The sequence below is a fragment of the Leuciscus leuciscus genome, assembly GCF_965113295.1.
Source record: "Leuciscus leuciscus genome assembly, chromosome: 7".
Classification (NCBI taxonomy): domain Eukaryota; kingdom Metazoa; phylum Chordata; class Actinopteri; order Cypriniformes; family Leuciscidae; genus Leuciscus; species Leuciscus leuciscus.
In genome coordinates, this window is record NC_138731.1 from 29695503 (window position 1) to 29721307 (window position 25805).

At 36.5% G+C, this 25805-nt stretch overlaps 1 protein-coding gene across 2 annotated transcripts in view; it reads right to left on the bottom strand.

Annotated features, from left to right (window-relative positions):
- The window catches only part of pth2ra (parathyroid hormone 2 receptor a), a 63473-nt gene extending 40644 nt beyond the window's left edge, over positions 1–22829 (bottom strand). The window contains exons 1-6 of one of the 2 annotated variants that reach the window (XM_082176385.1): positions 22474–22829; positions 19305–19404; positions 16273–16383; positions 10458–10573; positions 10276–10373; positions 7521–7638 (exon numbers count right to left, since the gene is read on the bottom strand). In XM_082176385.1, coding sequence (XP_082032511.1) covers positions 7521–7638; positions 10276–10373; positions 10458–10573; positions 16273–16383; positions 19305–19404; positions 22474–22626 — 696 coding nt within the window. In that variant the 5' untranslated portion in view covers positions 22627–22829. Of the gene's footprint in view, positions 1–7520; positions 7708–10275; positions 10374–10457; positions 10574–16272; positions 16384–19304; positions 19405–22473 lie in introns of both variants that reach the window. The other variant, XM_082176384.1, reaches the window with a different exon arrangement.
- Between the last annotated feature and the right edge of the window lie 2976 nt (positions 22830–25805).

Consider the following 25805-nt stretch of genomic DNA (forward strand, 5'->3'; position numbering starts at 1 on the left):
TGTGGCAACTTTAAATATGTGAATGCTCAAATGAGATTAGAGAGCTACGGTGGAAAGGAAGATATAGGAAGAAATATCGATCTGTTCCTCACACAATGCTATTGTATGGCTTTAAAGGCTTTAAAGATTTAGAATATTGTGCATGAGTCATACAGAATATTACGCATATTTACAGTAAGACGTTTTTGCAACTTGGCAGCCCCTGTATGCTTTAAAGGTCTCATGGCATGAAAATTTCACTTAATGAGTTTTTTTTATGAGCCTGCCTATGGTCCCCCAGTGGCTAGAAATGGCGATAGATGTAAAACAAGCCCTGGGTCTCCTGCTCCGCCTTTGAGAAAATGAAAGCTCAGATGGGCCAATCTGGAATCTTCCCTATATGTCATCATGCGGGGAAAGGTTTTTTTACAAGGTCCTTCAACAAAAACCTTTATTTTGTGGAAAACACAGCGATCAATATTATAGAACAATAACCACTGCAATACAAAATAAAGCATTACAACTAACATTTGAGGATTACAGCAGTCAAAATTTAGTAGGAAGTGTAGAGGCCCTTGCTTTGAATGACCTGAGCACATCTGCGGCCACAGGACATCACTAGATTCTTACACTGCTCGGGTGTGATCTTGGTCCACTCTTGGTCCAGTCTCTTCCACAGTCAGGTAACTGTAGTGGGTTTCTTAGCCATACCTTTGTCGCCAAGGATTTTCCAAAGATTTTCAATCGGGTTTAGATCAGGACTCTGGGCTGGCCATTGCATTATTTAAATTTTCTGAGCTTCAAGGAACTGCTTTACACGTTTTGCAGTGTGACAGGAGGCATTGTCTTGCATTAAAATTGCGGGCTGATTGGGAGATGCTTGCAGGGAAGGAACCACATGTTGCCGAAGGAGGTTCTGATAAACATTTGCATTCACCCTGCCATGGAACTGTATAATAGGCCCAACTCCTGCTGCAGAAAACATCCCCCAAACCATGTGTTACGATCACTGTCACTGTCTATGTCATCGTCACGGTCATCTGTTAGTCTCCGTTTGCACTGCAGTTCCCAGCATCCTCCTTGTCCCACACCTGCAAGTCTTTCATCATTACCCGCAACTGCCAGTCATCATCGTCTTCGTCATTGTCTTCAGCTGTTGTCTCGTTATCTTCGGTTATTGTTTGTGTTAGTTCACACGGTTTTGCACCTTGTATATGAATCATTGTTTGGATTAAAGCTTCTTGTTATTTTGTTAACCGTTGCCTCCATCGTCCTCATTTGAGAACCCAGCGTGACACCATGACACTTCCTCCTCCACCTCTGACTGACTTCTTTACACACTTTGGGTTCAATCTTTCCCCAGTTTGACGCCGAACAATGTTTCCCATCGGACCCAAATAAATTAAAACTTACTTTCATCACTAAAGTGAACTTTTGACCAGTTCTCCTCTGTCCACACGACATGCTCCTCCGCAAAGGTTAGTCTAGCCTTTTGATTCTTTCTGCTGATGAGAGGCTTGGTCACTGCAGAGTGAGCTTTCAGTGCGAATTCTCTTAAACGACGAGACACTGTATGCCGAGACAGATCCTTATCGTGTTCATCTCTGAACTGGCAAGCAATTCCAGCTCCAGTGTTGAACCGATTCCCCATTGAAAGTCTCCGCATCGTCCTGTCCTCTCGTGCATTTGTCTTATGTGGACGACCAGTCTTTTTGGGGGACTTGAATGAATGAGTGTCTTTGTAAAGCTTCAACATTCTAGAAATCACAGATTTGGAACGACCAATTTCTGTTGTCATAGCTGAAATGGACATCCCTTTGGCCTTCATCTGGACAACCTGGTGTCGTAGGGTTTCAGTCACCTTAGAGCGGCTTGCCATCTTGCCAAGTCAGTTAAAATTGGAAAGCTAGCTGCCAGTTAAATAGGGTGTGCCAGATAACTAAGGAAATTATCACCAGGTGCCACATTATCACCAATAACTTGGAGCTGTCTGAAAGAGTACTCTAATTTTGTCCAGAGTTATTTTTTAATTGTCTCGTTTGAGTTTTATATACTGTAGTTCAAAATATATTTAACTTTAAAAATATGCTAAAAAAACTGCCCTTCTGCTCCTGTTAGGTTAACGTTAATTAGGACTAAGCAGTGACCTTGAAATTTAGGACATTGTATGTTGTTCTTTAATTTTGATCTCTACTGTATGTATATATGTATATGCTCTACAGAAGCAAGAAAGTAAGGTGGGTTTTGAATGACATGAGGGTGATTAAATGATCACAAACGTTTCATTTTTAGGTTAACTATCACTTTAATGTTCTCTACTGTTCTTACTTTCCCCCAAAGGAGTGCAACAACCCAGTGAAAGGAGCTGCTATTCTGAGTATGGACAATAACAGATGTATCAGCTCAAGACACATGAAAGTGCCGAAAAACTAAGGGTAACCTTGAGAGCTTCAGTGCTTCTGACAGATGATCAAAGAGGCGGTTGAGGAAAGCAAGGTGCAGATTATGTTGTCAATACACCTGGAGGATCTGAACTGCTCACCTGACTGCCTGAAACTTTTGTTCTGTCTTTTAAAATGTCCTAAAAATGTTTTACTGAAACAGCACTATTGACTGTGTAACTCTCTTCGGATTTCTTGATATCATCTTACATCACAAAAAACTACTGTCCAATTTGGTTTAGAAGTAAATTGACTTCTATTCTTGTTGTATGACGCAGATTCCAATTATTATTAATAATGGAAAATACTGAATGCTACAAGTGCAGTCTTTTCTTCAGTTCACAAAATACTGAGAAAGGCAAATGGGTTGAAAATAATCATATTAGCCTTGGTCATAGTTAACTCAAGACTAATAAATGACAAAAATAACAAAAATTATAAAATGATAATGCAATATCCAAAGACTCTATGAGTCACTCTAAATCCTCCCACAATACAGTATCATATTTTTGTACCAAGCATACACATTAGCTTACCAATAGCGATGTGCGAGACTATTCGACTAGTATGGCAAGCCGTTTAGCTTGAAATTGAATTGAATTGAATTGAACAACTTTATTAATCCCGGTAGGGAAACTGGTTTGCCACCAACCATACAGCCATCACAATACACAACTAACAAACAATAAATAATTCTGCATTAGAAGACTAATAAAACCTGATTAAGAGACACAATTTAAAAAAATTCAATATCACAGTTCAAAAGTATAAAAATACAAACACTATAAAAAAACAAGGATAATATTTAGTAATTAACAATGTTCGTTGAAGTATCTGATCGCTGCGGGAACAAAAGACCTTCTCATGTGCTCACTAGAGCACCGAGGCATAACCAATCGCTTACTGAAAGAGCTTCTGAGTCCCTTAAACAAATTGTGTAGTGGATGGCCTTCAAAAAGCAGGACAATTTTTAATTTTGAACTTATCCTCTTCTCCACAATAACCTCCAATACATCTGGGTTAAGACCAATAACTGAACCAGCTCTCTTTATCAGCTTATTTATTCTATTTTTGTCCTCAGCAGATATACTGCCCCCCCAGCAAAGTACAGCATAAAAAAGAACACTAGCTAAAATCCCCTGATAAAAAACATTTAAGAGCTTTGTGCTGATGTTGAATGATCTAAGTTTTCTCAAAAAGAACAGTCTCGACTGAGCTTTCTTCATTACAACATTGGTGTTCTCTTTCCAATTAAATTTTTCATCCAAATGGACACCTAAAAATTTATATGACTGCACAATTTCGATCAACTGACCATTAATTGTAACTGGAAGGACCTTCTCTTTTTTCTTTCTGAAATCCATCACAAGTTCTTTAGTCTTCCCTACATTTAGTTTCAAAAAGTTTGATTCACACCAGTTGTAAAAAGACTGAACCTCTCTTCTATAAACAAGATCATCACCCTGATTAAGTAGACCCACTAAAGCAGTGTCGTCAGAGAATTTTTGAACCCAGCAAGATGGCTGACTATGCCTGTAATCAGCAGTGTAAAGTGAAAAAAGAAAGGGGGATAAAACTGTACCCTGGGGTGCTCCAGTATTAGTTAAAATTGTATCAGAATATTTGTTACCAATCCTAACAAACTGTGGTCGTGCTAGAAGGTAGTCTAAAATCCAGGCAATGGTTGTATTATGCAATTTAAACTCAATTAATTTATTAGCTAAAATATGTGGCTGTATAGTATTAAAAGCACTAGAAAAATCGAAAAACATGATCCTAACAGAACTGGCAGTAGTTTCAAGATGACTGTAAATATTGTGAAGCATAAATAGTAGTGCATCATCTACCCCCACACCCTTCCTGTACGCAAATTGCAAAGGATCCTGAAAGGCAGACACATGCCTAGTCAGATGATCCAATACAACCCTCTCGAAACACTCCATAATCTGCGATGTCAGGGCTATAGGCCTCAGGTTAGCAAGATTGTTAGACACCTTAGCTTTTTTGGGAATAGGGACAAGACAGGAGGTTTTCCACATAACTGGGATTTTGGCAGAAGACAAAGATAAGGAAAACAATAAATGAAGGACAGAGCACAGCTGGTCAGCACACACTTTTAGGGTACGTGGATGAACACCATCAGGGCCTGCTGCCTTATTTGGTTTAATACACCTTAACTGCTGACGAACCTCTTCAATGTTAAGAATAATAGCTGGACTACAGTCCTCAAAGCTGCTCTTCCTAAGATTAGAAAGGACATTCTCATGAAGTGAAGAAAAGTCTAATTCATCAAACCTTGCAAAAAAAGTATTGGCATCGTTAGCCTGTAAACCCAAATTACATAAACTGGGTTTACTGGTCCCATATCCAGTAATAGACTTCATACCATTCCATAGTCCTCTTGTGTTGCTACAGGACATATTTCCTTCAACCTTTTCCTTATACTTTAATTTACCCTGTCTGATAATGACTTTCATCTCTCTTTGAGCGTTTTTAATTCTTTCTTTATCTCCACTGTAAAAAGCAGCTTTCTTCTTATTTATAGCAGCCTTAACTTCTCTAGTGACCCATGGTTTGTTATTTGGAAAAATTTTGATTAGTTTACAAGGGATCATAGACTCAACACAATAATTAATATAACAAGTTACTTTGTCAGAAATACTGTCCAAATCACTGTCTCCATCAAAGAACACAGTCCAGTCTGTGCACTCAAAGCACCCCCTTAATGTTTCACAGGCATCCTCTGACCAGATGCGCACAGTCTTAGACGTTATCGGCTGTTTCCGTATCACTGGACTATATTTAGACATCAAGGTTATCAAATTATGGTCCGATTTACCCAGTGGAGGAAGCAGTTTATCAACATAACCATCCTTAACGTTCGTATAGAACAAGTCAATAGTTTTGTCACCCCTCGTAGGACACGTCACCATTTGTTTAAGAGACGGCAGAGTTGTGGAGAGAGAGCAGTGATTAAAATCCCCGTTTAAGATAACCAGCGCGTCTGGAGAGGAGCGCTGTAAGTCATGCGTGATTCTCGAAATAGTCTCAGTGGCACATTTCCCATTACCCGATGGGGGAATATACACCACCATGACAATGACATGGGAAAACTCCCTGGGTAAGTAGTAAGGTCGGCAACTTACTGCAATAAGCTCAATGTTCGGATCACAAACTCTCTCTTTTACCGTAGCATGTTGGGTATGACACCACCGATCGTTCACATACAAACAAACACCTCCTCCTTGCTTCTTACCCGTGTTTGCTTGATCTCTGTCCACCCTATGTAGTGTGAAACCTTCCATCTCCACGTGAGAATCAGGTATCCTGTCGGACAGCCACGTCTCAGAAAAACAGAATAAACTGGTCTGCCGAAACATGCGATCAAACTTCATACAGTGATGTACAGAAATGTACCCAGCTTTATTCATTGTAATTGCATTTTTACTAGTAAGAATTAAATTATTGAGCTCTCTAATTCAGTTTTTACTATTAACAATTATTATTATTAAAGAGCTCTCTAACTGTAATTGTTCCAAGTAAGAATTGAATTGAGCTCTCTAATGTAATTCTTACAAGTAAAAATGCAAGCACGACGAGACAGTACTGCCAATAATAATAATACTAATAAATATTATTATTATTATTATTATTATGCCTTGCATACCTAAATAAAAGCTGGCCTGAAAAAATATGAAAACCCAAATGTGAGCCTGGTGCTTACTTTGAGAAGTCCTCACAAAGATCCTTGATATGATGCAGAAAGCATATATACAGAGCAAATATTTGCCAATAATTGGTTCTGCTGCCATACTGGTCCACTGAAGAAAATGGAAGGGCAGGAAATGTCCTGCATGTTCCTTTAAATGAGAAATTTGCCAGAGTAATAGTCACATGTGGATGTGAGCATTTTGGCTCACTGACCTATAGAAACACAACACATACAACAAAATGGATCAAAGCAGTTGTGCCTTTTAATCTCTGAAGACAGAGTAGCTGCAACGCTTATGCTGTAAACAATGGATGCTAAACAACTGGTCGCAAAATCCTCCCTCAGATGTTGCCTCCATCGTACTTATCTCCTGCAATGCAGCTGTTTGAAGAAAAAGCTGAGGGCGCAGTCATTGAGTCTCCAGTATTGCCCGCAATGGGATACAGTTCGAGTCTGAGCGTAGGTGGGAATGAATAATCATTTCCCACCCAAAAGACAGCAAATGGGGACAAGTGAGTTTTTTTAACCTCTTTGCATGGATTGTTGAGGCTGGCCATGTGGTGGGCGTAGAGTATAATAAAACACTCAGACATGTTGTGTATGAGGTGGAGATTGGAGATAGAATAAAACAAAAGTCCTCCAGTTGGAGTATAACACACTGCACAGGATGAGACTGAGCACTTATAGCTTCTTGCAATCCAATAATATACTTCTAGCATTGGCATTTCTTCCAAAAATGTCAGTGTCAAGACAGGTCACAACCTTGCACTAGCATTAAAATATGTATTCTCCACCATAATCAGAATTTAAGTCAAACCTCACCAAGATGTAATTTCATTCAGATGCAACTTGACCCCTTTCAATTTTCTGCTCAACTAGGCTTGTTTAACACTTCACTGTGCCTCTATGCAGTGTTCAAGCTGTTATGGATGACATTCTACAATGATTTATGCTTCTGGTCATTCAAGAGTTACTAATTCAAATGGCACATTTTGCACACAGCATGATACGTACAGTATGTACCTGGAACAGACAGCAGATCGTTTAGAAGAGTCCTCCATATCTGTCTGTCTGTCTGTCTGTCTGTCTGTCTGTCTGTCTCTCTATCTAAATTTTAAATTTGTCACAGCTCATGGAATATGTGAAAAGGTTAAATGAATATTCAGGGTTACTTATAAATTATTATTAGAATAAAAACTGAAAGAATATATAATTTTAAATATAATTTAAATTTAATAACATAAAATATAATTTTAAACAATATCACCCAGCCCTAATATAATATAAATATTGATTACATAATCAAAAACCAGGCCACATGAGTTACTTGATAAATATTTACTAAAATACTCATGATGCATGAAAGAGTCAGATAGCGTTTGACTCACATACTGTGAAGTGTCCACTGGTGCCACATCCACAGCATTAGTGAAGTTATTCATGAGCACAGCGTCAAATTCCTGCAGCCCGGTACCAGTGTGCACCACGTGATCCTTCACAAAGATGCTGACGGCACGCAGCATGAAGGAAACAAACAGGTGCATGTGAATGTAGTTCCTAGTGCAGTGGAGACGTCTGAGGACACACAGAAATACATATGAGGTTTGTTAGGGCAGAGAATAGAAAAGATGGTAGACCTCAGAGCTAATGTGCATTCAGGGAAATGAGGAAAAGGAAAGTTTACATCAAAGGGATAGTTCACCCAAATTTTTTATTTCTGTCATTAATTACTCACCCTCATTCCAAACCTTCGTTCATCTTCGGAAACACAAATTACGATTTTTTTTTATGAAATCTGAGAGCTTTCTGACCCCCCATAGACTGCAACGCTATGACCACTTTCAAGAGACACTTACATTGTTAAAATAGTCCATATGACTAGTACAGTGGTTCAACCTTAATGTTATGAAGCAACGAGAATACTTATTGTGCGCAACAAACTAAAATAACGGCTTTATTCAACAATTTATTCTCTTCCATATCAGTCTCTGACACTGTTCACGTTGTAAACACAGTGCAGTGCTTCCGTGTTCTTCGTCAGAACGCTGGCTTAGCATTGGCCGGCTCCTGCATAAGCATCAAACGCATACATCGTGGTGCTCACGCTCACAGCGGAAGAGAAGAAATTGTTGAATAAAGTCTTCTTTTTTTCGCACAAAAAGTATTTTCGTCACTTCATAACATTAAGGACTCCTGTAGTCACATGGACTATTTTAACGATGTCTTTACTATCTTTCTGGGCCTTGAAAGTGGCAATAACATTGCTGTATATATATATATATAGATATATAGATAGATAGATAGATAGATAGATAGATAGATAGATAGATAGATAGATAGATAGATAGATAGATAGATAGATAGATAGATATAGTGACAGGGGCTATATATCACTATATACTACACTATATCACTATACTGTATATTGAACCTTCTGTTTCCCAGAAAGACCTGATCCTGATGCAATTCTGTGAAAATTGCACACTGGGAGATACTTTATTACAACACTGGTCTTAATGCACTGGAAATGGCAACAAATAAATGAATGAAAAGGATTATAATGGAGGTAGATAATAATCTACCTGTATAATCTACATGTCATCATGCATATAAACAATCAAGCTAAAGCAAGACAGAGTGAAAAAAAATGCATTTCCCAGATCACACTACATTCATCATCAAAAGTGTAGCTGCAAGCTAGCACTGTCCAGCATAGTTTTGCAATGTCACATTGCCATCTATGCTATTAAAGGTGCTCTAAGCGATGTTGGGTGACGTCACTTCTTGTTGAAATTCGAAGTATTGTCAAACAAAGGCTAGCTCGACCCTCCCTCCTCCTCATCCCCCTCCCCCCTCCCTTCTCCCTTCCGTGCTTCCTGAAACAGTCATGAACCATTTAGAAAAACCAAACTGGATTTAACCACCTGTCCAGCAAAAAAAGAGCCACCTGAATGTCGGATTGGACATTTGGACATTGTTATTTGTTCATCGGAAAGTCGTCTCTTTGGTCGTGTGTCGGCCATATTAAAATTCTCAAGAACATACATTTTTAACGTTAGTCGTTGTCTAGGACATCTCTCCTCTAGCTAACTTCCCTCTTCATGCTTCTCTCTCCTCCACTCCCCGCACCCCCCTTCATGTGCACGTGCACTAACCCCCCAACCCCCACACCCAGATCATTCTTGTTGGTTATTGGCTGGAACAACATAACATCAATTTGTTATATTTTGTGGTCCAGGCTGGGCCAGTTTGTTTTTTTCTTGCTGTTTGTCTGGGCTGTCTACAGAGACCGCGTTTTTTATAGTGTATTCAGGGGACAGGCAGCGTGCCGGATAGTGAGGAGATGTTTGCTGTATGTGACAAAAAAATGTTTGGCCTAAAAAACGCATGACATCGCTTAGAGCACCTTTAATATTGGCATTTTGTACCAAGCACTTCCTTTACTGAGTGAATAGTATTGGCACGTCTCAGCTAACTGCACGTTCTTACTGAATGAGCTACTAATGGAGCAAGGAGTACAGAGAGAAAGAAAACTACACGGTAGCACTGATTCACAAGCCTAGAAATCTAGACGCACCCTAGCGGCAGCAAATTTTATTTTGCAGCCAAGTGTCGTCTAGCAACGTTGGCTTGCGAAGTTGCGAGCTGGAAAAACCAAACTCTAGTCAGGCCAATCACATCGTGTATAGAGTCGGGGAGCGGGCTTAACATAATGACGGCAGAGTTGAATTCCCTGCTACTTGAAAACAAAGAAGATGGCTGCTGCTGCTGCTGGCGAACAGCGGTCTTTCGAAGATGTGTTCAGAGTTTTGCCGAAAAGTTTAATCTATCAACTAGCTCCGCTGGTGGGAAAATGCTCTGGTTGGTTGTAGCGCTATCCTATTGCGTGCAGAGGGAATTTGAAAGACAACCGTTTGTCCCGCCCCTCGGATTGAGCCCTGCCAATGGTGTGTTCCCAGACCCAACATCTTGATGTGGGTCTGGCTTGTCAGGCTACTGATTCACATTTGTGCAATTACAGTCTGATAGAAATAGAAATACAGTATTAGGTATAAAAAAAAACTATTTAAAGCATCAGTTCAACTGCTTTTCATGCAGTTTATGAGATGAAGTACAAACACACACAGTCAGTCAGTTACTTACCTAAAGTATCCAATAATAAAGATGGCCACTAGAAGAGAGCTGAAGGAAACTGCATAGCCTACTGTGTACATGATGTGCAGCCGTTCAAAAAAGACCTGCTGTGGGGTCAAAGAGGTGGTGCGTCAAGCCACCTATAAAGTGATCTCGGTCCATTGAAGACAACTGATGGTAATGTAGCTTACTCTCTTTTTGTTGGGCTCTGGGGATTTGATGCACTCGGTGTAGTTGACCCAGGTCTTGTTTGAACTCTCTGCAAGCACCCAGGAACCATTAGAGTCACACCTCCTGTAGGCATGTCCTAAAAGATTGACAAAGACTTTACTGGCTATGTTATGTATGCTGCCTATTATTTGTATTTTTTTTTTTTAAATAGTATGCAAAACAGTACACATTATGCATCAATAAAAAATTAAAACAGTGGTAAATGATACCACTATCATGAGTTTATTTTCCATTTTTAATAAAATATTTTTTTATCTAATAACCCATTAATTGTATTCAAATGATGTCAAGAGACAATAAACATTACAAATATATAATTTCTAGGTGAAAATTGAATGTCAAATCAAGAACATTGCATTGTACACCTACTGGTCATCTGTGTATTTTACACATACAGAAAATTTGCATATACACATATTATAAATACTGCACACCTCAGAAACAGTATGGGTAGTATTGTTCAAACATAGAGATTGGGTCTCATTTACTAACAGTCGCATGGATTATTATACACACAGGAGAAGTTCTCACAAAAAAATCCAACTAATTCTCAGCACATATGCATATGAATTTGTTCTTAACCTCATTATAATGTTAGAAATACCATATCGGTATTGGCTGATATATGTTCCATTTATGTTACGTTATCGACATGATAAAAATATGGCTGATATATTAACACTAGAACTACCAAGGCAGTCATTTTGACTGTTTTTAAATTTTGCAATGTAATAACTTTGTTGAAATAAAACCCATGTAACTATAGGACCTTGCCTTTTCCTAAATGTGTCTATATTTTATTCTATCATTGTTATTTTATTAAAATTACAAGACACAAAAGAGTTTTGAGTATTTCTACGTTGAATGGCCATAACACTCATACTGACCGTATGCATTTGCATACGACCGTATGACTGTATGCATACAATTTTCAATGTAATTTTACAGCATGATATTTTTGCTCACTAAAACAAATATTGGTTACTAAATCAGTTCGTTTTCTCGCAGTTTATTATATTTTCATATTTTTTTCCCGTGACGGTCAGAAAGTCTGTTTTGGCCAGTTTGGGGCATATGCGTTTCATATGTGCCCATAAAGGTTTTACCTATGCATTGAAATGCATATTGGTGATGTTTTTGTAAGTTATTGTATTCTAATATCCAAGGATGAATACATTTGTTTTGATTTTACAAAGAAAATAATAGAAAATTGATCACTTTCGACTTTGTATCTGTAATTACAATAGCTGTTCCGTGGTTGTCGATTAACTTCACATAGGCCTACATTAGAATTAAAATGTAGTGTTCTGATGTTTATTATTACCTATCCTAACATTACAGATCCATTTATTCTTAGATTTGATATAGCTTATTGAAATTATATGCAAATAATGTATGAGCGGTCAGAATGACTGCTATGGCCATTATGGTAGTTATAGAATTCTGGTAGTTCTAGAGTTAAAGCCGATAAATAATGGGTTATTTCCTTCAGCTGGGTCACTTCAGATGCGCACTGTTGTAATATAATCTTGTAATATAATTGGAATCACTTTAAAAAGGAAAATACAGTTTAAAGGGTAGTTCACACAAAAATTAAAATGCTGTCATCATTTTATCACCCTCAAGTTGTTCTAAACCTGCATGAATTTCTTTCATGATCTGTTTTTTCAAACTATGGAAGTCAATGGAGCCCCTCAACAGTTTGGTTACCCATATTCTTCAAAATATCTTCTTTTGTGTTTAGCAAAAGACAGAAATTCATACAGATTTGGAACAACTTGAAGGTGAGTAAATGATGACAGAATTTTTTGGGTGAACTGTCCCTTCAAGTGCAACATATGCAGCGGAAATCTGTCATATAGGCTACATAAAATTATAATGAAAACACTGTTGTAAAAGAATGTTGTGTATTACACTCTAAAAAATAATTCAAGGGATCTGTTACCACTACATAATTTAATACATTGTTGTAAATTAAAAATTCTAAATTGTTAATTTGATTAAACCTTTTAAGTTGCCAGCATTATTTTAATGAGTTGTCATGACAGAATAATGTTGACAATTGCATCAACTTAATTTTAATAACTTAATTTTTCCACACCATTTGAGTTCAGGATTTCAAAGCTCCTCCCCCACTTAACGAGCAAGAAGCAAGTTCAGACATGTTTTAGGCTGACCAGTATGACACAAAGGATATTTCAAGGTGAGTAATCTGAGTTTTATTTCATTTACAAATAAATTATCTCCATTTAACTAGAGGTTTAGCTACACCTGGTAATACAGTTGATGTTAGCAGTGTAATTTGACCAGCATAGCAGTGGATAAGAATGTAAAAACGGTTTCATTGAAAAATATGCTCAGCCAGAGAGGGAATTTCATTTGTGCAGTAAATAGGAAAATAATTTAATATGAATGAATAATTTAAGAAAGAAGAGGATCTTTTCAAGGAGTTTGCTGTGAGTATTACAACATATTGAAAATAAAATGAAATCTTCACTTGGCACAGTGTAAACACACAGGGCAACAAAATGCTCCTGCACTGCTCTCTTTCAGTTCAAATTTGAGGTACAGTACATTACACTGGCCACACACTGGGTCTACCCAGGTCAGTGATAGCATAACAATGGGCTATTTAGTTTAATAAAGAGATGTATGGAAAAAGACCATGTGATTAACTGAATTAAGTAAGATTAACTTAAAAAATCAGCAATAATAAGCAAATTCATTAGCTCTAACATGCTATCTATATTTTCTCTTGCTTTACAAGAACACACAAGAGTTTGAGGAAGACATTGAAAGGCAAGTGATGACAATTGCCATCATCGGTGATCAACCTACTTCAGGATTTTACCACAAGACGGCAACCATGGTTTAGGCGGGCATCAAAATCCTGAATGGAATGGATATCTCAAGGTGCTGTGCTCTGCTGATGGACATAATATATGCTCTGAATCTGAGTTTTGGTTAATATGATCAAATATGGCTGTAAAAAATAAATCTGCATTTTTAATCCTTTTGATATTTTATTTTAAAAATGTGCAAAAATATAACCTTTCATTGAAGTGAAATAATTGAAAGTGTGTGTGGGGGGGGATCACATTATGAAATAAATGATTTCTAGAACAGGCTGTCAGGTTTAGATTTTTTATCTGTTGGTATTTGATCGAATCCATGATGCCATGTATCTGAACAAGATGTCCAGGACCTCTGGCAGAAAATGAGGCCCACAGCATTAAAGATACAGCAGAGTATTTCATTTTACACATGGGGTACTTTTTTATCCCTGTGTGCACCAAACCCATCTTAAAGGAGAACTTCGGTCAATTTTACATTTGGAGTGCTGTCAATACAGAGAACAACGACAAAAATCGGTGTTGCCTACACCGTGTTATCCTCTTTTTAAAATTTGCACCCTGTTGACTTCAGTGGGGCAAGTTTTAAACCTGCTTTTAGCCTCTTAACATCCTTGATGTGTCATTACAAGTGCACAGCCAATGTGAGTGATCACTTCAGAGTGAACACGGGTGAATCTGACTGCAGTAGATGTGAAAGATATTAATAAAAATTATGTTTATTCAGCCAGCGCACATACCTGTATTTACATCCTGTTTTCGGTCAAAGTCCACAGTAGTCGATTGTCGAGTTCACGCGCGTGATCATAGGTACTAAACCTATGCGCGTGAACTCGACAATCGACTACTTTGGACTTCGACCGAAAACAGGATGTAAATACAGGTATGAGCGCTGGCTCATAGGAATCACTCACATTGGCTGTGCACTTGTAATGACACATCAAGGATGTTAAGAGGCTAAAAGCAGGTTTAAAACTTGCCCCATTGAAGTCAACAGGGTGCGAATTTTAAAAAGAGGATAACACGGTGTAGGCAACACCGATTTTTGTCGTTGTTCTCTGTATTGACAGCACTCATAATGTACCAAAAATTTTTTTATTGACCGGAGTTCTCCTTTAAGATGGGTTTGGTGCACACAGGGATAAAAAAGTACCCCATGTGTAAAATGAAATACTCTGCTGTATCTTTAATGCTGTTGGCCTAATTTTCTGCCAGAGGTCCTGGACATCGTTCAGATATACGGCATCACGGATTCGATCAAATACCAACAGATAAAAAATCTAAACCTGACAGCCTGTTCTAGAAATCTTATAGCGGAGAACAAGATGGAGAGATTCTGTATGGAGGAATGGTCTCTGATCTCTTGTCAGGTGTTCTCCAAACTCATCAGGCATTATAGGAGAAGACTCAGAGCTGTTATCTTGGAAAAAAAGTATTTAATAAAAGGGGGCAAACAATTGTTCCCAACGTGTTTTGGAGAAAAACATTTATTTCATAATGTGATTTTCCCCCCACTTTCAATTATTTTACTTCAATGAAAGGTTAGATTTTTGCACATTTTTTAAATAAAATATCAAAAGGATTAAAAATGCAGATTATTTTTTTTCAGCCATATTTGATCTTATTTACCAAGGGGGCAAACACTTTTTCACACCACTGTACTGTACCTGTGAAGTGTTTCAGAAGCTGTTTCTTGAACTTGATGGACTGAAACCCTGTGCAAAAGTAATGCATCTGAAGAACAGTATTTTCTGAAATCTCTACTTGTTCCGGAGGAAATTTGTTAAATTTTTTTTTTTTTTTTTTTTGAGGTCTACTGTAGGCTGATCTTTGTGTTATATTTCATACTGCTTGAAAAACTGAGGTTAATATATGAATGTCAGTAGCATTTATATATGCTTGTTTGTGACAGTAGCAATCTTAGATGATTTAAAAATTGGGTTTACTGTGAAGAAATAGTTTTAAAATTTAAAGTTTTACAGATAGTTTGACACTGTGGAAAAATATGTAAATGCCAATAACTTTGCTGTGTTGGAATTTATTCATTGTGATGGCATAACTGAGTATGCATACAAATTTTTTAAAGGCAAATCTGTAGGGCCAGTTTGTGTATAATTTGTGGGGAGCACACATTTTTGTTTTGTAAATTGTGCAAAGTGCAAAATTTTGAAACTCAATTTTTGAAACTGCAGTTCAAAATAAAAAGTTAACTAACAAAATTGTTGTTGAATGAATTAATGTCTTACAAGCAACTAAATGAATGAACAAAAACATGAAGAAAAAAAGCTAAACAATTAAAGCAACTTAATTTTTTATAGGTTGTGTACTTGAAAACTTGCATTTATAATTATGGTAATTAGGTACATAACACTGAATTTATTTTAAAATTTATGTAAAAATAATAGTTGGAACAACTTAATTTTTTCAAGTACTCAACTTTAAAAACAGAGTTTATGCTACTTAAAAATACCTCTGTCTAAAGAGTAAAAGGTAATTTGTCTAACCCAATATAGTTTGTTGGCTGAACTTAATGTTATTAGAAGTTGTCATAACGCAAATATATTGATGCAAACTGTTGCGTTGATTTTTTTTGTTTGACCTACACAATATTTTTTAGAGTGTATTTGTACACCCATGTTTCAGCACGTTGTTACATGATAAGCACATGGATACACCTTCATGACTATAAGTTCGTTTGTGCATTCGCTGCCTTTTGTTTTGTGCAATTGTAAGTTGTAATATTATGTTTATTTTGATTATATTTATATATATGATTTATTTATCTTACATGTGCTTGGTTAAGTTAATTAACGTGGTAGTAAAGCGCTCATCTTTAACTTCAGCTCACACGACTCAAACAGCACTGCGCGACATTCATAACTACAAAAGACACAAAGCAGAGAGAGAGAAAAATGTTTCAAACCTGCATGGTTGAAGTCATAGATGTAAGTTGGGCAGAGGGTCTTGGTCAGAGCTCCAGGGAAGCCTTGCGGCCAACAGATTAGACCATCCCACTCTGGGACACATACACCAACTGAGAACAGAACAGTTTCAGAGCAGAGATGTCAATTCACAGAGGGATGAGTTCAGATATGACCAGTGAAATGATCCAATCTTGCACCATAACGCGATACCGTATGAAAGTATTGTACATTTTCATTCCTTCCAAACCATTAAAGTACATGAAATGATCTTTAACACAGTCGTACATCCTTTACTGTCACCAAATTAATGATATACTTTCCATTAAAAAATAAATAAAAAATCTGTAAGAAATATCACTCATATTATCAACTAAACAGCTATGGGTGATGTTTTGTGTTGTGTGGACATTGGATTATATCCACCTGGCATGACCTAACATGAGCGCCCACGGGGTAACCCACACTGACACATCATGAAGAGGCAACAAGTGTGCTTGTCCAAGAAATGATGTATGCATGTATAATATGTGCGTATGTGTGTTTAATTCAATTGTAAATTCTGAACTTGGTCAATGTACTTATATTTTTTGCTAAAACAATTATACAATTTATAACAGTAAGAATGACTGTAATGATTTCTGTTGAAATAAAAACATGCTGAAGAAAAACAATGCAATTAACGCCAGACAGTGGATTCAACAGAGCCAGTCCAGCAACCACAGATTTCTTATCACATCAGACCACAGAAGCAATGAAGCTTTAAGTTTGAAAACATTAGGCCGTGTGCTTTCAAATCTTGTGCTATTCTAATGCTAAGTCAACATGAAACACTAATTTACTATCCATTTTACTTTAATGTAACATTTCCAAGTGAAACAGGAAACAATGTAGGACTGGACTTAATTTCTCTGGTATTTTCAAACTTGTGTATTTAATTTATTTATTTATTTATTTTCTTTTTTTTGCTGTTGTTACAGTATAAAACTGGGGTCACATTAGCAAAATTTAATTGGCAAAAAAGGTCTGTCGTCAATAGTGTAGCAATGTACTGTATAAAGCACAGCTCACACAAAAGTCACTTTCAAACCAAGCAGCTTTCTCTTGGTCAGTGTACTGAATTCACATGGCCAACGTTCCGAAATATGCTTTGGGAAATCTTTCGCCCTCATACGATATTAATGATCGCATTGATTCCTATTGAAATGACGCAAAAATTCCTACTGAAATCTTTCACCTAAGAAAACTACTGTAAATTTGACCGTACATTAAGCTAATATAATTTAATGAAAGAGATGACAGCATATCTTTGAAACTTGGAAGGATGAGAAGCATGTTAAAACATTATTGTTAACAACAAAGGTTTTCATTCATGCCAACAAAAAAAGAAATCCTAGTTTAATGTTTAATAATGTAAAAATAATGTACTTCCACTCAAAATGGCATAAATTAAAAGATACATTTTAATTTGTCCCTCTCTTTAGAAAAATGCAAACCAATGAATTGTACCAGACTGTATTCAGTATATAAGGTCAATTTTATTTTAAGTTGACTATGGTTGGCAAAAGTAAGTTTAGGAACCAAAAGAACAATATAAAATTGCAATTATGCTAAACACTTCTCCTACTGAAAATTGGCTGCAATCAACTTCTCACGTGCCAGTTGAAAACTAAATATGCTGCACCCACATCCTTTGTACACCATTTCCTTCTACATTGCTTTAATTGCTTTTTTCTCCCCGAATTACGCAAAACACTATAACCCATGACGTTAACATGAAAGGGAAATGGGAGTGAGCCAAGTTGTATTATTGAGTTGCCAGGTCACTACTGATAAAATGGCCAGGAAGGCCATTTTACAATGAGTCATCTCCAACAGAGCTTGTTTTTTCCTCTTCACATGTTCTGCCTTTTCACCTGTGTTAATAATGAAGCCAAATGAAACAGCAAACTGTGCAGTGAGTTTCGCCTAACAAAGGTCTTGAAGGAGTCTAATTAGCTGTCTGATTCAGTTTATTTCGTTTACCTCTGCATGCTTCATTTAAGTGAGTGAGCTGACTGAAGTTTTATATAAAACATGTTTTGGCAGAAGTGATGATGGTCATACTTTTGTTTAATTTGTTACTATTTCTAGGTGAAATTGTGTGGTGCACAACAACATTAATGTGAAGGCCACTTAAAGTCACCCTAACATCAAAATTGACAATTCTTGTTTTTTTATGGAATATTGCAGTAAACTATTTATCAGTGCACGTCATTATTTTGTTTAAATTCATGTCCCCACGTAATCTTTAGTCAAAATGATTTCCAACAACATCTATTCTCTGATGACGTGTTTACTGAAGCTTACTCACAGCAATAGCAAACAACAACCATCCTATCAATTCCCAATGAACAAAATCAAGTCCCGCCCTATATTTTTTCTTGTTTGTAGAGCCGTTTCACTCAGATATACATCACAATTGTGAAAAAAAGTTTAACTTAGATATACGTCACAATAGGGAGAAAAAGTTTCACTCAGATATACAGTACGTCACAATAGGGGGGAAAAAAGACTATCGCAACTTATGCCATTTCATGCTGACTTAAAGGAGTAACGTTAGTTCACTTTCAATTAAAATTAGCCCATGATTTACTCACCCTCAAGTCATCCTAGGTGTATATGACTTTCTTCTTTCAGATTATGTTCGTTTATCCGGAAGCTAGAATTTTACTTTGTAACGTGTTAAATATGAATATTTTTCTTACACAAACTCATCGTTTTGCTTCAGAAGGCCTTTATTAACCCACAGGAGCCGTTTGGAGTTCTTATATAATGGATGGATGCACGTTTTTGAGCTTCAATCTGTTGGTTGCAATCCACTGGCATTATAAAATTTGGTAGAGCCAGGATATTTTATAATATAACTCCGATTGTATTCGTCTGAAAGAAGAAAGCTTGAGGGTGAGTAAATCATGGGCTAATTTTCATTTGAAAGTGAACTAATTAAAATTTTAAAAAACGTAAAAAAACGTTCAGCGGGAACAGTGCCTACCTGCAGGGTAGTCTGTGGAGACCTTCAGTAAGCACTGCAGCTTTGCATCCAGTAGCATCTGTACCTGTTCTTCAGCTGTAATCTCACCATCTTCACCAGCCTGTCCAAAAAAGGGCTCATTTTGTTTCTCCATTATGTACTAAATCTTCTGAAGTCATCAGATTTTTTTGTGCGAGAATGTCATTTACAAATGTCATTTGTATTTTCTGTAACACTTTATTTAGTTGGTCCACTTTAGACATTTTAAACTTTGCAACTAAATGTCAACTAACTCTCATTGAAATAAAGGGTTACACTTTATTTTAAGATGTCATTGTTACAGTGTAATTATATATTTATGTACTGAGTAATATTAATTAACAACATGTAGGCCTACTTACTATAAGGTTAGGGTATTAGGGTTTGGTTGAGGGTTGGTTGCATGTTATTATGCATATTTTATTGTTATTACTATGATAAATAACATGTAACATATGTAACAAGGACACTGTAAAATAGAGTGTTACCAAATAAAGTGTATTTCAAGCATGGCCCATCAAGACACATTTGGGATCAATCACTGTTCCTCTCTCAAAGTTATCGTATTATGCATTTTTGTCATTACCTTTCACTTTTACTACACTTTTAGTATGGAAAAGAAAAACTCTGACCATTCGAGATTTAAACAAATATATATATTCCTTATATATGTTCCATGGAGGGGAAAAAAGTCATTAGGTTTGGAACGACATGAGAGTAAATGATGGCAGAATTTTAAGTTTAATTAAGTTTAAAGTTTAATTCCCTTTATTTTTCAAAAGAATGGTTCATTATGTAAAACTGAGTGTGTGTGTTGGTGTGATTATCAAAGGGTTAGTGGTGACATTCTGGAAGGAGTGTGAAGAGTTGAACTTCTAAATACCCTGAAGAGATGAAAGAAATTAAAAGATTCACTCTCTGTAATGATGAAAGAAAGGTTTTCAATTAGTGTAAAAGTGTATCAGAAGGGTAATGGATCTGTCATTTCTGCCTGATATTCTGCCTCAATTAAATACATTTTCTCAGTCATGCAAAGTACAGATACATGTCTGAGAGCAGTAAATTGGGCATTGTTCAGGAGGATATTAAAATGCAGCATGTAATTTATTAGGAAAAATAAGCTGGGGGTAAGCTGGGGGGTAAGCTGAATGTAAATACATTACCTTCTTACCTTCTAATTATTTGCGATAAATAAATTTGGAATTGACATTAGTCAAGGTAGATGTCGTATTTAATTTGAAATGCATGAAAGCAAAACTGGCTGTGAGGAAGAGCCTGTTCACTTGGATTGTAATGTCATAAATTCTTAGGTAACGTCTAAATTCGCAAATGTTGATTTCTCTCAACATGGGGACAGGAGAGGTGTCAGTAAATCAATGACAAAACAAATACTTATTTTAAAAAAGTAACTAATTTAATTTAAAAGTAATGCATTTCTTTACTCATTATTTCCACACACAAAAAAAGTCATCAGATTATGTAACTTGGAGATGATCATAAGATAACACTACTATAAACTTTTCTAAGCAATTTCTAAAATATCTCGTCCACCACTTCCTTCATATCTACTACTTCAAATACTGCACAGATATTATGACTCAAATTAGAATAAAAATTATAGTGGGAGACTTTAATCATTTGGGCTCAATGTGACTCAATGTGTGGGGAATTATACATCTATGATTACGTTCGTATATCCTATGGCAGCTTAATGAAATATGCAAGTGCACTCTCCGGTGGTAATAAAAATTAATAATAGTCACTCTTGACTATTCACACTCTTGACATAATCAGGCGACACTGTGAGACTACTGACATTGTTCCAGTCAGATGGGCAAATATGCTTGTCCAATTCAAAGTACCAAACAGATTCCAAACATAGCAAAACATTTATGAAAAATGTATGAAAGTATGTATGAAAAACATTCTGAGATTGATCCAGAGCCCCAGTTTCTATAAATAAAAAGTCTGAACACAAGCAGATTTGTCATAATTACAGCAGAAATACACAAAAATATTGTAGCATTTCAATATGAAATTTCGAAATTTCAAAAGGGGGCATTTCAAAAGGATCAGAACCTCTGAATTAGATGTAATAAATGTAGATGTGCCACATGTAGCACATTTTTTGATGATTCTCACAGGACAAGCACATTTACTCATGCATTCATGATTTACTAATTTGTTATAGTAACTTGTTGACAATGCAGTGGGAATAAGTTTTAGGTATATGAAAGTAACAATTAACATGCAGCACATGACTCAAACCTGCAAGCTGACCCTCATGAAAAATAAATCTCACAAAGCATTCCCAGTTTAACTGTGATTTGCTGCTTATTGCAGAATTGTGAGGTTATAGTCCATGAATGAGCATCATTTTTTGCTGTTGTGAAGAAAGTGGCAACATGCATAACCAGGTTTGTATGATATTGTGTATTGTTTTGCTGGATGATTTCTGTTTCCTGCAAACAATTGATTTGGTTTATTAACGCATGAACAAAAGCACAAGCCACTCAAGTTTTATGTCATTTCACCAGCACAGGTAGATCAATGACCACCAATGACAGAACAAAAAGTGAACAATCCTTCAACAACATATAATGGAATGCTAAAAAAACAAAATATGAATGCATATTGTATATTCCATACTCACATGAGCAATTGTTACCATAAAGGTCTATTTTCACCCAATATGGTCAATTCAGTCATGTTAAATAACATGATGAATGACAAATAAACTAATTGACTTGCCGACTAATACCAATTTAGAAAAAAGAAATATTTTTTTGATTTTACAGTGCATGCAGTAGCAACTCTTTATAGTTTAGGAGAGAGGAAAATGGCTGTGAAACATCCCAAGCTTTCATCAACACCTCCACTGTTGTATTTCACGTCTCAGAGGCTGATGTTAGGGATGGGGATTACAGAATTTATGAACACACACACACACACACACACACACACACACAGCACAAATAAGGCGTTTGTATGAAATGTTGTGTTCGAAATCTCACATTTACAGGTGCTCATTTTCAGGCAAATCGAGACGCAACATAAAGACGCCTAAGGTACCAAGTGAACCTGGACTACCCCAAGTGCCCCCACAAAAGAAAAAAAAACAAACAGAAGTCATGTAGACCTAAAGTCTTACCTGAGCATCAGCTAATGTCCAAAACAGAATCACTTTGGCGAAGTTCAATAGGAGACAATACCTCATGTTTCTGAAATGATGCTTTTGTCGAGATAACAGGCAGCCTTCTTCCTTTAAGACTTTGTGTATCTCCAGCGACCATGATCTAGTCATGTCGTAAGTGGAAAAACATAATTAAATCTCCCGAAATTTTTTTCTTAAGTGTCTAATAAAATAGCACAGAAGCACGTGACGTCGTTGTTCTACGAAGTTCAAATTCGTTCACATCTCCTTCGCATCGTTAAAGCAGCATGAAAGTTTGCAAGTGTACTCCATGAAGAAATCCCCTCGGCCAGTTCGGCTGACGGACTCAACGTGAGTGAGTAGCTTGAATGAATGACAAACAGCAAGTGTCTCACTCTCACTGTGGGCGGATCGATCTTGAAATATTGATATAGTATTACTGACGGTTTATCGCGAGGAAAGATCCTCCTCACGTCAACAGTGTGCTACTTCTTCTTCTTCGAAAATGAATCGGTATCACGAGCTTTGAAGAGAAGACAATGAATCATGTTAGCAAATTGTTGTGCAGAATAGGAACTATTTCTTCTTCCGCTCATCTCTCAACGCACATGACTACGGAGGCAGTGATAAGCAGAGCTCACTCGCCTTGTCTTCAAAGAGTTGAGAGAGAAAAAGCAACATCTTCAACTTTATTTCAAATAAGTTGTTAAATGAATAATAGCGTTGTGAAATGGTTATTAATAAATGAAAGAAGTCTGATAATTTGCGATTTATTTAATGATAGCCTACTAATGGCCTTCAAATCATATAAACTGGTATACTCAGTTTATCCTGCTAAACTCCATTTAATTTTAATAGTTCTCTCAGAAAAATGAAATATCTGTTATTCCAAACTTGTATGATTTTCTTTCCTCTGTGGAACACAAAAACAGATGTTAGGCAGAACGTTATAGTGACTGACAGCCTCACTTTCATTGCATTCTTTTGCATACAATGAAGTTTCAGTTGCGCTCTACTGTAAGTCCTTCAGCCCTTCAGCCAGGGAACAGGTGAGACAAGATTTTGTTGTGTTATGATTTACATGTAAACAAAAGTATATAATTATCACAATATGTTACTATTAAAAATGACCATAGTACCCTTATCCCTAATACTGAACATTTTCAGGCATTTATGAGTAAAGCCATTTACAAAAAGTGCTATGCTCAGCTACAGTACCAGATGGCAAGATTAATATAAGGTTCTTTAAAGAGGCAGGGTACTTCAGAGAACGGCATCCATCTAGAGTCTCTTTTGAGGCACACTGTGGGCTTTACATATGATCAGAGATCTGTAGTAGCCTATAGTGTAATGGATCTGCTTTGGTATCAGAAAGATTGTTCAAACCCTATAGGGAGGATAAGCTAAAGGACTTATAAGTAAAATCAAAATAAGAGTAAGTTGTGCTGTGGATCTGTCCATGGTGCTGAAACATCAACTAGCAACTGCAGTTCCTAATTGACTGGTTATCTTATTTTCTTTTAGGGGCCGTTTACACAACACCGTTTTCACCTAAAAACGTGGAACTTTTAATGCGTTTTGGCCGTTCATTTACAACACAACGGCATTTTGGGGGCCTGAAAAAGCAAACTTTTAAAAAACGGGTTTCAAAGTTCAAGTTTTAGAAAACTATATCGTTATTGTCTCCATGCAACCTACAAAAAAGCTAATTTGTGAAAACTGTGACGTCATGAGCATGTGTATTACATGTTCAATCTATAAGCACATAGTTTTTCTTTACAAAGTGACATCGCCCACTACTGGCCTGGTAGCAGAATACAGCGTTTTTAATCGTTTTCGCAGATGACAACGTTGATACCGTTGACGCTTTTGTGTGAAACACGCAAAGGAAAGACTTTTCGGTTTTTAGTGCATCATTGTTGTGTAAATGCACCCCTATTCAGTTCACTACAACTATTCCACATTTCAGTAAAATGAAGGTGAAAATATCAGCTATTCTCTTAGGGGAAAGTATTAATGCATTAAATAAAAGCAACCCTGTGTAGTAAAACATGTTAACCAATAAAAAAAAGGAATACTGCAGAGCAAAACGCCAACACATTTTCTCACACATCACAGTTATTCAGAGGAACCCTGAGGATTCAGCATTACTCTTATCCCTTGGATTCGATCTGTTTAAAGAGGCAGCGACAGGCCACCGCTTAACCATTTCAGAGACTGAGCGAACACACATTCAGTTTTTCTCTTTGCTGTTAAACATGTATTTGACTTGATCCAAAGGTGGCTGAAAATACTTAATGAAAGACATGCAGCCTATCTTCGTTTGTGAAATGTCATGTGAATAAAAGCCACATTAGGGATGATGACAGCTAGGGAACAAATCAGCCTAATTTCTCTGTCAGGTTTGAGAAGACGTTCAATAAAACAATCTCAGTTCAATTACTCAGGGGCTCAGGTGGGGATCATTACTTTATATCATGCACAAACATAAAATAGAAACATTTAATGCCCCCTGTATCTATTCTTTTGTCTAAATTCATATCAGTCATATCACCATTAATCATCAACACTGATACATAAACAATAAATGGAGAAAAAGTATTAAGACTCGAGTCCATTTCTGTCAATGCTCTGTCCCTTTTTGTAAACAAAAGGCTGCTCAAAGAATGTATTGCTGAATATATTATTTTTGGCATTCATAAAAAATCTAGGAAGAATATCAAGGTCTGCCTTTTTTTTTTTATCTTAATTTAATACACACTCTGCTTTCAACTTTCTTTGTGACACTGATGCAATTTACTTTTATTTATTTTAATCTAAAGGATTTACATTTAAATTAGCACAGATAAACAACTCTAACAAATTAAATAACAATCTTATAACTATATTATGTTTCTAATTGAGTGTACATTGAACTATCATTTCCTTTCCATGCAAGTGGAGTAATGAGCTTCACAGCTTCACAAGCTTCCCTTGAAATAAGTTGTTGAGTGCAGTCTAGCATTGTTTAAAAATCATAAAAGATTCCTCATCTGATGCAATTACAAGAGACCATCCTACCAAGCCTTTCTTCTGCAGACATTGACTCTGAAATGATTCATATGTTTGTCTTTTATCAGTTTGTGTCACTTGAAAACATATACAGAGGGGTAAAAGTCCAAGGAAATGCTGATTCGGAACCTAATTTAAACATATAATGTTTAAGGACTTAAAACCAAAGAAACCTTATGATGAAGAAGAAATCTTAAAATCAAAAAGAAATATGTCAGACTCAAATCAAATTTTATTCACTATGAACAAAAGGTTAGAGTTCATGCCTAAGTAAAATG